General features: G+C 40.6%; 1 protein-coding gene across 1 annotated transcript; it reads right to left on the bottom strand.

The window, feature by feature from the left end:
* Window positions 1-2610: 2610 nt before the first annotated feature.
* tkta (transketolase a) lies at window positions 2611-11929 on the bottom strand. The gene is made up of 14 exons (XM_030777597.1): window positions 11823-11929; window positions 10195-10312; window positions 9687-9800; window positions 9464-9561; window positions 8494-8685; window positions 8242-8360; window positions 7644-7840; window positions 7068-7232; window positions 5433-5589; window positions 4771-4901; window positions 4491-4574; window positions 4260-4353; window positions 3719-3841; window positions 2611-2798 (listed from the first exon to the last, which is right to left on the bottom strand). The coding sequence occupies exons 1-14, from the start codon at window positions 11927-11929 to the stop codon at window positions 2611-2613; spliced, it is 1887 nt and encodes a 628-aa protein (XP_030633457.1).
* Between the last annotated feature and the right edge of the window lie 1663 nt (window positions 11930-13592).

Below are 13592 nucleotides of genomic sequence, written 5' to 3'. Positions count from 1 at the left end.
CGCAGTTGGTTGGTATAACCCTCTTGAGCAGACTCAGTTGAAGCACCCTAAACACATTTAAACAAATTGCGTAATCATTTTACTTTTTGTTGTGTTTCTGTACTACACTTTACCAAGCGTAACTTTCATTATCTACCATTCTGCTTTTTTCACCCTTAGTAAATACAACCGCTCAAGTCTTAAGCAGTGTCTCACATAGTTAAGTCAAGTAGGCATTGTTTGTCTTTTGTGATGTCTCCTCATTGCATCATTAGAAAGGGGTTGTGATCCTGGCCAAATCTGTAATCAAGCTTCATGTCTTTGCAGCCATTGTGATGCCAGCTTTATTGACTGTATTTTTCACCATAGTGTTTGAAATTGTGGGAATAGTGAGTGGTAAGATGACAATATGTAATCTCCAATAAAAAACTGCAATCTTTTGTAGTATCCAGTGGATGACTTTGAGTCTGAATCATTAGTGAATGGTAATTTATGATTTATGAAAAAAAAATTGTAGAAATCTGTAATTATATTTAGCTGCATTTTACACTATAGACATTTATGCTGATGACTGATTCTCCTTCTGTCACATTATCACAGGTTTGCCCCCTCACACCAGGAAATGCAAAGGTCCACCATACCACTGGAAAGGTAAATATAGCATCTACTCACTCTCTTCACTCTGTCTATTTACAGTATGTGTCTGATGTTATCTAGTGACCCTGACTTGAGTAAGTATAGCCAGAGGTGAAAATGACATTGAGCATATAAAATGGCCGCTATGGGGAAACGTAATGAATAAAAATACTAGGACTACACACCTGAATACCACGTTATCCCTCTGTTACTCAGTACGCGCATTTGAACCCTTGTCCCATTTCTCTTCACTGCAGATGCACTCTGGGGATTTGGTGCTGCTTTGTTAGCGGCTACCGTACACCTTCGAAGTTACCATGGTACCCTTTGAATCCTAGCACTTTGCAGTGAATGGGTTCAAATATAATGTTCTATCCTTCTTGAAGTCTTGATATGTCATCTATAAAGCTCATCAAATATGAACTCCTGTTCTTTTGGCAGTGTACACTCTGTCCTATGGTTTTGGCATTGCCGTATTTGCAGCAAGAGGAGCTAAACGCAAATACAGCACTCTGTGGTGAGTAAATATGACAGTGCTGTGATGAATGGAAGTTCCAGGATTTATGTAATGGATGTAAAGCAATAATGAAAACCCTTTGTAATTTAATCTTTTTTTTTTTTTGACCCATATTGATTTGAACTTGTCAATGGATTGTTTAGTTTTATAGAACGAGACTGCACAACGGTCCAGGTAAAACAGGGATTTTGTTTTGTTTCATTTAGGAAGAAGAGAAGGATGGATTAGGAATGGACAAACGTGACTCCTTTTCAAGTTATAATGTGAATGTTCCAGCCATATATTTCAACAAATGTTGAAACTGTTCAAGCGGATTTGGATAATCCAATCTCAGGGATATTGCTTACTGGAGCCAACTGGACATTTATGTTGGGTTACCCATCACGGTCTTCCAGGTTGAACATGGGACCAGCAATGATCTTTCTACTAATGGAAGTACTGTATCACACACACACACACACACACGCACACACATGCACACACACACAAATTAAAAAAAAAAAAAAAATTCAATCAGGAATGGAAACAGACAACACACTTGTGAACTCTCAAACTGAAATGCAGAGGGCTTTAATCGTTGGATAAAAGGCATATAGAAAAGTAACAAAGGAGGTGTTTGTTTTAGGTTCACAGTTTAAATGCATTAGCATGCTCCTCATATCATATGGGCCAAAGGCAATCAGCCATTCTCTCAGACCACTGCAAACTGTGTGTATTTCCCTTTAATCCCATGCCATGCTACCTGATCCAAATGAACAAATGGACCATGCTACACATTGCTGTGTACGACGCAATCAACTATTTAACTTGACTTCAACCTGTATTTACCAGAATGCCCAACATACATTTTCATTTGATCATCTTTTTTTTTTCTCTTGACTACATTCTACAAACATGACACCAAAGAAACTCTTCCAAATACGGTTGTCATAAAACAATGGTTACACTAACCTGTGCCCCTTGAAACAAGCCCCACCCTGTCATCAGAGCATTATTACAATATAAAAGTATTAAAATATAATCCTGAAAACTGCTTTTGGTTGAATCTTATCAAATGACACTTTAAAAACACATAAGCATCACATAGTACACAAAACAGACATTTTTTTTCTTTGTTTTATCATTTCTTTTTTTTCTTTTTTTCTTTTTTTTTTATGAGGGCTAGCGTTCATCAGAACTACAACATGGCTAATACTATGTTTATCTTTTGATTTATGTCTTTGATTTCAAACTAAAAGCCAGTAATGATTCTTAGACCTGAATCAGGGGTTGGAATATTTAAATGTGTGTGTGAGGGAAAAATGCGAACGTGAAAGTTAGCTTAAATGTACAGCACATACCACATATAACTATAACATGGACATAAGGTTTCTCACAGTGAGTAGGGTTTTACTGCTGAAGGAAGTCTTGTGTCATACTGCCTTTGTTGAGATAGTTATCTTGATTTGTGTGGAGTGGGCGGGGCAGTCTTGGGCAAGTTACTTAGCATTGGCTGAGCTGCTGAGCATCTTGCGGACAGCCTGGGCAATGGCATCATGGTCGATGCCATAGATCTTCAGCAACTCAGAGGGTTTCCCACTGCGTGGCACATGGGCAACAGCCAAGCGCTGCAGGGTGAACCCTGGCTCATTTACTATGGCTGAGCACACTGCCTCCCCAAGGCCACCTGTGGGATTACATCCAGGATTAATCAACACGAAAAAATATTTAGTCTGTAGCGGGCTCGGTAAGCGTCTTTTTTAAGCTGTGACCTTCATCCTGTGTAAGGTCTACTCTTTGTGCCTTTTAAAATAATGTTAGACAGTATGTTAGATGTATGGGACCAATGGGAAATTTGACTTGATTTTAATTGACTTGACTTGAAATCAGAGGGCATTCGTTGTGTAGGAAGTATCCTCTGATTACCAGCACCACAACAGTTTCATGCTAAATTTGATTCTAACACATCAAACATTGTCATTTTGTCCCTATTGCTGTAAATATAATCTCTCCTTGTCTTGCCCTACTTGCCCTCTTGTTCATCACGCATTACCTCCAGATGCTCTGTTCTCTTTCTGTACCCCCCCCCCCCTCCTGAACAGAGGAGGCACACTAGACTTCAGCATGATTTTGGATGTCACATAATCGCTCCTGTCCAGCCTTGTTCTTCCTCTTCTAAACAGGCACAAATGCCAGGCCATGGGCTGTCTGTGTTATGTAGGTCACCCAAAGCCCCATGGGCACATGCTTGCTTAAGGAGACCTGACAGCACTCTGACTCCCTGCCTCTAACGCGCTCTCTCCTTCCCTTTAACAGGCAGAATGCAGCCAAAGCATCCTGCCCTCTATGACAACACACAACACGTCCCAGGTTCTGAACCAACCAGCGTGTGCCACCACTGCTTCTCTCAGTGCCCCTAACCAATGGAGGCCACAGCGACGATGCTCCATCCTCTTAACCAATGACATCTCTCCAACATCACAATGTTATTAAATAAATAAATAGATGAATGAATATCCCTGAAACAAATAAATAAATAAATAAAATAATATCCCTGAAATGAAAACAATAGACAGTGTATTATGAGGGAAAAATGTAGAGACCCACCCTCATAATAATGGTCCTCGACGGTAATAATGCGACCTCTGGTATTGCGGGCGTTTTCGATGATGGTTTTGTTATCCAGGGGTTTGATGGTGAATGGGTCGATCACCCTGATGAAGATCCTCTCTGAAATATTGATGAAACAATTCACAAATAGAAAAATGAGCCTCTGCCTGAATAAACAGAGGTTGCTTCAAGGAATGACGTGCAGACAAAGGAAGGATTAGTTCATCTTTTAAACAGATTTTACAGAAATTTTCGATGCATTTCTATTTGTGGGCTAAAATTTTAATGTTCTGTTTTATATTAATCATATCCCAATATAAAGGAATAGAAAAAAGGCTCTAAATGAAATATTATTCACTGTCAGTTATAAAATATCTATGAGAAGTCCAAATTACAAAAACATATGCTGTACCAATGAACAGATTAACCAGGGAAGAATTCTCTCAAGATATTTTGACAGTTTTTTTTTCGGTTACATAATGGAAAGTAATAGTGACACTGTCGCTGTCTAGACTACAACTCCACTCTTTTTCAGTACCTTTCTTCAGCTGTTCGGCTGCAGTCAGAGCCTCGTGCAGAGTCACTCCTGCTCCAATGACGGTGACCTGGTCGTCCTTGCTCTGACACACCACCTGCAGGACACATTATATTTCAGTGTTAAAGACAAAGTACCTAATCAGCAGTGAAATCTCTGGATATCTTTTGAGCACCCAACCACATCCACCTACATATTTTTAACAGCTCCAGTTAACAACTGAGGTTTTCCTACCTTAGCCTGTCCGACATGGAAGTCCTCGTTGCTGTTGTAGATGACTGTGCTCTCTGGGCGGCTGGTCCTGATGAAGCAAATGCCCTGTGAGAGGACACACAGAAAAGAGAAAAAGCTCAAGGTCCCGTAATGAAGAATTGAAGAATGTGACGGAAGAATCTGAGATTTCTCCTTTATAAGAGCAACAGATACATTGTGCTGCACTCATTGTAAGTCGTTTTGGTTAAAAACATCTGCTAAATACCAAACTGTAATTGTAATTGCGTTGCATTTCAGTTACCTTAGTATTTGCAGCAAGTTCCACTGCCTTCTCAGTGGACACACCATCGCTGGGGTAGAAGATGGTTGCAGTGGGAATGGCTCTGAAAATGGCCATATCCTCCAAGCCCATCTGAGCAGGTCCATCCTCACCTGAAACAGACAGACAGAGAAACACACACGCACAGACACAAACACATTCTCACGCTATTAATTCAGGTCTAATAACGAGAGAGAGGTCCAGAGTAGAAAACTGGGACAGGTGCACACACATGCAGACAGACGGAGAGAGAGAGAGAGTGACATGCAGTCTACCTGGGCTAATGGAGGGACACCTGGTCACACGGTGATAGCCTCTGAGATAGACAGGGAGGGTAAGAGAGGGAGGGGCTGAGTGCTAAAGGGTGCACGACCTCCAGAGGATCAGGAGAACAAAGGACACATTAGAGAGGCTTCATATGGGGGAAATGAAATGGCTAAACTACTGGAAAGAACGTTTAGATCAGATACCTTATGCTGGGATTATAGACAGATTTTTATGTGATTGAAAGGTGTGAAGTGCTAAGAGAATGGGTGAATAGGTTAACAGGCTGAGGAAAGTGATGGTGCACCTGTCAGTGAATGGGTGGAAGTTAAGCTGCAGGTGGTGTTAACTGAATAAACTGGGGAAAAAAAACAACTCACCGACAGACAGGCCGCAGTGGGATCCACAGAGATTGATGTTGCTCTCTGAGATAGCAGCCATGCGCAGCTGGTCATACGCTCGAGTGAAGAAAGTGGCCAAGGAGCTGGCAAACACAACATTCCTCTCACGAGCAGCACAGCCCATGGCGACACTGACCTGAGCAGAACAATCACACAGAGAGTGTGCTCTGTCAGAATGGAAAACTATATAGGAAAGTTTGAGTTTTAGCAAAGATTCTGAGGACACGTTAAACCAGTCATCAATACATAAACTTGTTATCGGTAATAAAAATGACTTGACTGATCACTGATGTTAATTTATCAATTTTTACATGAACCTATATTTTATTTGACCCCTATTACGCTGTCAAAATTTCATCCAAGGTCACCAGACCTGCTAAAGTAATTAGGGAAGAGAAGAGGGAATGGATCATTCCTCCCTGTTCCAAAGCTGATGTTATGAGTGTGTGAAAGTGGCAGAGAGAAACAGAGCAAAGCTTTCTTGATCAAACTCAGGAACTGCAGCTCATCTTCACATATGAGAGGAATCAGATGAGTGCCTCTCACTCGCCCTCTGTCATTTCCTGTTTCCTGCACAAAATCCTAACCATATTGTTTTCTCTCCCGGGCTTGTGGCCTCCATCTTCAACGCGTACACTGCAAACTCTTTTATTCCCCATTTGCACTGTACTACTACAGGACACTAATTTTCTTTATTTCTGATGAATACATAGAATATTCATTTTAGTTGTATCTGTCATACAGTGGTGTTTATACTTAACATTAATCACTGTGTTTCCTAAGGGGTCTCTCTCTCTCTCTTTCTCTCTCTCTCTCTCTCTCTCTCTCCGAACAAAGCGTTGTACATATGTCTCATTAGTTCTTATAGCAGCCGCTTGTGAAATCCCCTAATTAGTAGATCAGTCTTATGTCAGTTGGTGGAGCAGTGGCTTAATGACAATTGTCAACCACAAAAAGAAATGACCCCCACCCTCTGCTGTCATTAATATTCAGCTTCTCGGCATGCCTGCCATAACCAATACTCATCAAACAAAACAAGCAAAGCAAAGATACTTGACCTACATATCGCTTATTATCACTACAACAAGCATAAAAGAGAAATATCAAGGTAAAAAAAAAAGGAGGTCTTGCTAAGTCTCAGGAAGACTTTACAGCAGAAACATCCACCATAAGTCAATAATTATGACATGAGTGGGAAAAGAGGTATATTTCTGCATGGCAGCCCACAGGGGAGAGGCACTGCAGTAGATGATGAAGCGTAAGTGGGTCACATCTCCACCAGTGTTACATTATGGATGGACAGCCATGCATTATTCAGCGAACCAGCCTCCGAGAGACTAAAAGAGGCGTTTTAGTCAGCCAACCACAGACTCCGGGAGGAGTGTCTAGTACATTCAAGTAATCTGGGGAACAATTCATTCAGTAAACCCGTCACTATAGTACAGAAAAATGTTTGGTGCGTTGGATTGGCCGTACAAACTCTACCAGGCCTTTATAGGAACATTGCTCATTTACATTGATTGTTCAGTGAGCATCAATGAAAACAGCGTTTAATTTTAATTTCCAAATATTAGGTAAGTGTCGGGTTGATATGTGATGCAAGGGTACACGTACCATGTTCTGCTCAGCGCTGTAGCACTCCACATAGCGGTTGGGGTGCTCATTCTTAAAGATCTCAGAGTAGGTGAAGTTCTTGGTGTCAACATCCATGGCAACCACTCGCTCATTATAGCGACCCAACTTAGCCAGAGCCATTCCATACGCCTTCCGTGTAGCAATCTACAGGAGAGAGCGAGTAGTATAGACAGGCATCAATAGTCCACATCTGTGTTTCTTCATTTCTGTCTGAGGGATCCAACAGACAGAAAACTTTTACTCTAGTCCTGCACTAACATGTAGAACTCAAGGTTGATCAAAGGCTTGAGCAGACAAGTTAAAGCAGGTGTGTCACTGTTGGCAAGTGGATTCAGCATGAGAACATAATGAATGAATTTTGTACATATAAAAAAAATCATTCACACATAACATTTATACTTGTCAATATGTGTATATTTTTATATGTCTATGTATGTATATATGCATGTATACATCTATCTATCTATCTATCTATCTATCTATCTATCTATCTATCTATCTATCTATCTATCTATCTATCTAACTGTCTGTCATCAATACTTCCGCCTATCTGACCTTCTCTCCAGGTTTGTAGCTTGGTGCACTGGGCATCCTGATGTTACGCAGGCTGACGGGCGGGGCATCCTCCATGGGTGTCGCAGGGTACAAACGCTTATTGCAGTTGAGGATGCGGCTCTGCAGGTCCCTGATCACGCTCTCGGCGATATCTTTGGGCAGGGCCTTAGCATGCCAACCCATCTTATCCTCCGCCACTGGGCCAAACAAAGTGAGTCACAAGAAACCAATTCAAAAACAACATTCACAACTGCAATCAAATTCAAAAACAAAACCGTAAGGCAACTATATCTCAGGCTAATGTCCTTAGATGTATTCTCTGTGAGACATACTGTTACAATTCCTATATTGGATTCAATTACAATTACAATTACAATTACAATTCACATATGCAGTAGTGTTGCCATATGGCTTCAACATTAGCAAATGGATCTGTCAATGAGTAAATGTCACTGTGGTTGACCAAGAACAAGCTTTATTATTCTGATAAGGCAGGAGATGATTGTATCCATCTGTATCTGTTCTAAGAATTGACTAACTCAATGTGCAGCCACGCAATAGTAGGTTTATATAAGAATCATGAGGGCTATAAGAGTACCAGGAATGCCTTTCCCCTTAATGGTTTTCGCAATGATGGCGGTGGGCTGGTGTCTAGGCTGACACAGAGCCTTGCAGAGTTCCTCTACGCTGTGCCCATCAACAATGATGGCATGCCAACTGAAAACAAACCATGTGAAATGTGAGCGTTCCTCTAAAACACACAAACACACACGTGTAAATGAACACGCATTCAACAAACCCATTTAAACGTATGTACTCATAAGTTACGTGCACACAGGCGCGCGCTCACCCGAAGGCCTCACAGCGTCTCTGGTACTTCTCCACGTGGTGCTGAAGAGGGGCAGGATCACTCTGACCAAGACGGTTGATGTCCAGGATGGCCACCAGGTTGTCCAGTTGGTAATATGAGGCGAAGGCCATAGCCTCCCACACTGCACCCTCCGACATCTCACCATCCCCCAGCAGACAGTATACACGGTAACTGCAGTGATAGTGTGCAAGGAGTTAATAATACTTGAAGCATTAATCATACTCTAAAAACAACCATCATTGAGATAGCAGATAATGCATCTTGACATTTCACCGATCAGACATGTCCCTCCACATTAAAAGTGCAAAGAGTGACTGCGAATCAATGGAGAACCAACTGGGAATTGGCTCTTAGACGTGCAGTGGAAAGCCCCCACGAATGTGTGACTTTCCTCTCTCACACCTTAAATATAACAGTCACTCATCAGCCTGTTGAAATGCGTTTAATTACAGGCTGGTGCAGCAACACACAAAAACTACAGCAAATGACTCCTAATAGACTAATAATTACTGGAGAAACCATATTTGACTATGAATTTAAATCTGTATTTGTGTTCAAGTACTAAATAAGGTTCTCTGTGTATTGTAAAAATATCCGGATAATGGCCTCTGGAGCTTTGATTATTAGAGCAGAAGAATTGGGAGAGCACAGCATGCAGCAGCTCCACACCCTTAAATTCTGCACTAAACACAGATTTCAATCTGAGACAGCCTTCAGTTCCCCTTCTAAAAGCACATTACTAATATTCCAATCAACAAAATAGACTTAATGACGCATACATTATTTTTCACATTAATCATTCTCCTCCTATTAAAAATACAATTAAATCATCTCTGGCATATAGATGTCTGACAGAACTTCCCCTCAGGTTCATGTAATTCTGAGTAATTATCATATTATGCAAACCTGCTAAGTAAGAAAGAGAGAGAGAGAGAGCAGCATTTCATACCTGGACTTATCAAAGTACTTCGCAGTGTAGGCCATTCCACAAGCCACCCCGAGGCCCTGTCCCAAAGAGCCAGTGGCCACATCCACAAACTGCTGCTTCTGCAAAAGACACATGCCCACACAAGTCTGACGTTATGTAATGGGAGGGTTAGGCTTGACAATACCTTTAGACAGGTAGGTGGGTGGTTAAACGGTTAAATTTCAGAATAGCCCATGGTTCTCACTGGTGTTGGGTGACCTTCCAAGGTGGAGTCAACCTGGCATAGGCTCAGGAGTTCACTTTCCTTCAGGAAGCCAGTTTCTGCCCACATAGAGTACAGGGCAGGGGCTGCATGACCCTAAGGAGAAAACAGTTAGATATCAGTGCTAGAATCATATTACCTTAGATTATGAGCACAGCAGAAGCAGCAGTATGAGTGAAATGATCTTGAACAGCATGAGTCAGTATCTCAAAATATTATCCTGTGGAAATAGCGTTGGGCCAGTAATGCCAAAGAAGTTTCTAAGCACCTGATGTCTGAATTGTTCATGTGAAATCAAGTTTAAAAAAATAATTGTGATTTTTTTTTTTTTTAGATTTGTATAAAGTTACTCTTTATGGGTCTCTGATTTGAGACCAGTATTGGAGTTTTAAACATTTTCAGTTTCATCAAAACAAATTTTTAAAAAAATTGAGGATTCAGTTGCATCAACTGTTGACTACACAGGAGGAGAACCAAACCGGTGTCCAACCTTTGACAGGATGAAGCGATCGTTATTGGGGTTCCTAGGGTCATCAGGTCGGTACTTCATTGTATGGAAGAAGAGCACAGACATGATTTCTGCCACACTGCAGCATGATGTTGGATGCCTGCGTATCAGAAAGGAAATTAATATTGGCAAAGGAAATGCACGGGATGGCAACGGAGCAACATCTAGTCCACTAAAAAAAATACAACTCACACAAGGATGATCTGCTGGCATCCTGTTTTTCCGAGTGAGCATGCTCTCCTAAAAGCACAATTCCACACCTGCTGCGCGGTAACTGGATTATGCGCAAAGGCCACCATTTGGAATCTGGATCAACCATGCCTAAAAGGCGCCATTTCCGCGTACTTACGATCAAACACACTGGATGACCTCAGACTGACAACATGCTGAATACAGGCGTGAATCAGATTGTTTAAAGTGAAAAAGCTCCCTCCAGTCTTTTTCTTTTTTTCTTTTTTATTTTTTTTTTTGGCTTTACTTTGTCGGGATCGGTTGACGCACGAGCTCCTCTAGAGGTAACTGAGGTAGCTGCCCTTAAAAGTGTAATTTCATATGTTGCTTTGCAAATTTGTTCATTTCTGACAAGAACTGTTGACACAGTCGCGTTTGTAGATGCTCCTTTATGTGCCCTTTAGGCGAAGGTGGCAGTAATGTTGTGAGCATGGATTTCGGCAAGAGAAATCCATCCAATAGAATGATGAATAGGCAACCGCTAGTGAGCGCAGGTGTTTCCTCACTTCTTTCTTTCATTCGAAACATCAAGGGAAAACATCGTTTCATTCGGCTTATCACCAGTTTAAATCGAACAGAAAATTAATTTTCCTTCGCTACGCTCTCATCACATGAAATATCTCATCCTTGTTGTTGGAATTTTGGGGATTATATTATTTTCACTTATGATATTACGCAAGCCTCTTAACAATCAGTGAATTAATGGGTTCCCATTCAGGGTTGGTGATGCACAGATTTTAAAAGGTTTGAAACTAACAAAGCAACCTCATAAAAAAGCGATGCCCAGAAATAAATGCATTCTCTTCCACGCGAAGAATGAGGAACGCGGAGTCCTGGGGAAGGAAAAAAAAAAAAACGTCGCGCATACACTCCTCGCGCGCGCCACACAAAGCGCAGATTCCGAGGCGGGCTGCCAGCTGCGGTTTGCCATAGCGATACTTTATTCCGTACAACAGACTTATAATTCATTTCACCGCTCACATTTTAACTTCTCTGTTGAAGTCTGACTGATAATGCGTAATTTGCAATTGATATAATTCAGAAATAAAATTTGCGTTTTATTAACTTTCTTGCCACACAACTGTTCATAGATGCACCAAGTGTGAATTAAAATTTCCTCATAAATACATTTACTAACATTTCTCAATCAAATCTGAAAAATCCCATTCATTTCAATTTCTTCCAGTCTTCTAAAAGGTTCTTATTTATGTTTGGTCCACATTATCCCATTTGTCCTTAGCAGTTTACATAAGAACAAAGAGCAAGTGTGTATGCCTGCATGCATGTATGCCTGTGTGCATGTGTGCGTCCATGTGTGAGTGTCTGCAAATGCATGTGCATATACATGTGCACATATGTGGGTGTGTGAGATGACTTACCCACTGCCTGCTGCAGTTGTTGCCTTGATGGAATTGATTCTTAGGCGGTTAGCAATGTTCTTCAGTGCCTGCACTGTCTGCTGGTCAGGTTTATGATAGTCTTCCATGAGTACAGTCAGTTAGCACCACAACCTGGAAAAGTGTTTGGACTTAGAAGTCTAGTCAAGCACCCTGAATGAGTGAATGTGAGAGAAGCAGTGTGTGTGTATGTGTGTGTGTGTGTGTGGGTGAGAGAGAGTGAGAGAGAGAGAGTGAAAGAGAGAGAGGGGAGGAGAAAGGGAGTCAGGATTTATGTAGGCTCGTACGTACAGCAGCGTAAAACGCGTAGGCAGAGTCTCACAGCTCATGTCCAGTGGCACTGGGCATTGGCTATGACAAGGCATATGGGTGTGTGTGTGTGCGTGTGTGTGTGTGTGTAAGAGAGAGAAGAAGGGGGGTTGGGGGGGTGATAGGAGGGGGAGTGTGGCAGTTTGAGCGCTCTCTCACAATGATCTTTGGCTGCTGTGTCTAAACTGATTACCAGATTTTGGATGTGCCTAAACCCTTTGTTCTTAACACAGTGTGTGTATGTGTGTTTTTGTGTGTATTATTACATGCAATGATTAATTTTTTCATTCTGTCTTAATATAATATTAATAATCCAGTTCTCTAATGATTCGCTACTTTTTGCTGTTCACTTAATTATATTATTTTTCTAATTATGTTATTTTATTTTTCAAAATGATGAAAACCTAAAAAAGTTACCAAAAAAGAGCTACATTAAACTGAGCTACATTTCCAATCAAACCAGCTGGTGCAAAACTATTTACACTATTTATTTACATTTATTTTTAAGTTCAGTTGTTTTTAGCATTGCATCTGTGATAACATTAGCAAATCAACTTAATCTTTGCAAAGGTTCTAATAAATCACAAATTCAAACAAAATGGGTTCAGAGCATCAGGAGACTTAGACACACAAAGAAAAGTACACTGTGTTCCTTTCCTTACTGCACATACGGAGAGAACCTCATGCTCTTGATTTACAACTCACATGGATGGCACTTAGCTACTGAGTCAACATGGCTGTAGTCTATCCAGTGTCTTTCAGTATTTGCAGCAGGAGTTGGATGTTAGACTGAGATCCATCTACAAGCTGATGAGCTATAGCTAGGTAGTATTATAAAACAATCACATATCTATAATTTTAACCCATCGTTATAACCATTTCACAATAGTAGCCTTCTCATGAACATGTCACAATAATGGGAATTTAGTCAATGCCCTCCATAACATTCATGCTTTTTTAATTATTTAAATAAAACCTCAAAAGTTGTGATATAGAAAGTTAAACTTGGATTTCATATGCATATACAAAGATATCTGACTACCAAACTGAGGACTGATACACTATTCACACTTTTTCTTATTGCATTGGCAACACCTAAATCCTTGAATGTATATGATATCAGTGAAACTAAGAACATACCATGTGCGTACATGGAGTGGCTTCTGATATTAAACACTTAGCAATCATTGATAGTTGATCAAGATCAGATTTGTGCAATCATCAGATTCTATGAAATGATGGATTATCATATTTGAAACAAGTCAAATTGATAACAAATTAATAAATTAAACAATTTTCTGTAAACTACTACTTAAACTCCCCACGTAATGAGATGTCTTTTCCTTTAGGAACAAGCTGTACTCAACAGGGATTTTCTGTTGGATAAAGAAGCTTTGTCAATACTAAATTGATTTTTGGATTTGTGAACATAATTTCTTAGCT

This window comes from Chanos chanos, chromosome 6 (assembly GCF_902362185.1).
Source record: "Chanos chanos chromosome 6, fChaCha1.1, whole genome shotgun sequence".
Classification (NCBI taxonomy): Eukaryota; Metazoa; Chordata; class Actinopteri; order Gonorynchiformes; family Chanidae; genus Chanos; species Chanos chanos.
Note: the sequence above shows the minus strand (reverse complement) of the source record. Positions and strands in the feature narration are given on the sequence as shown.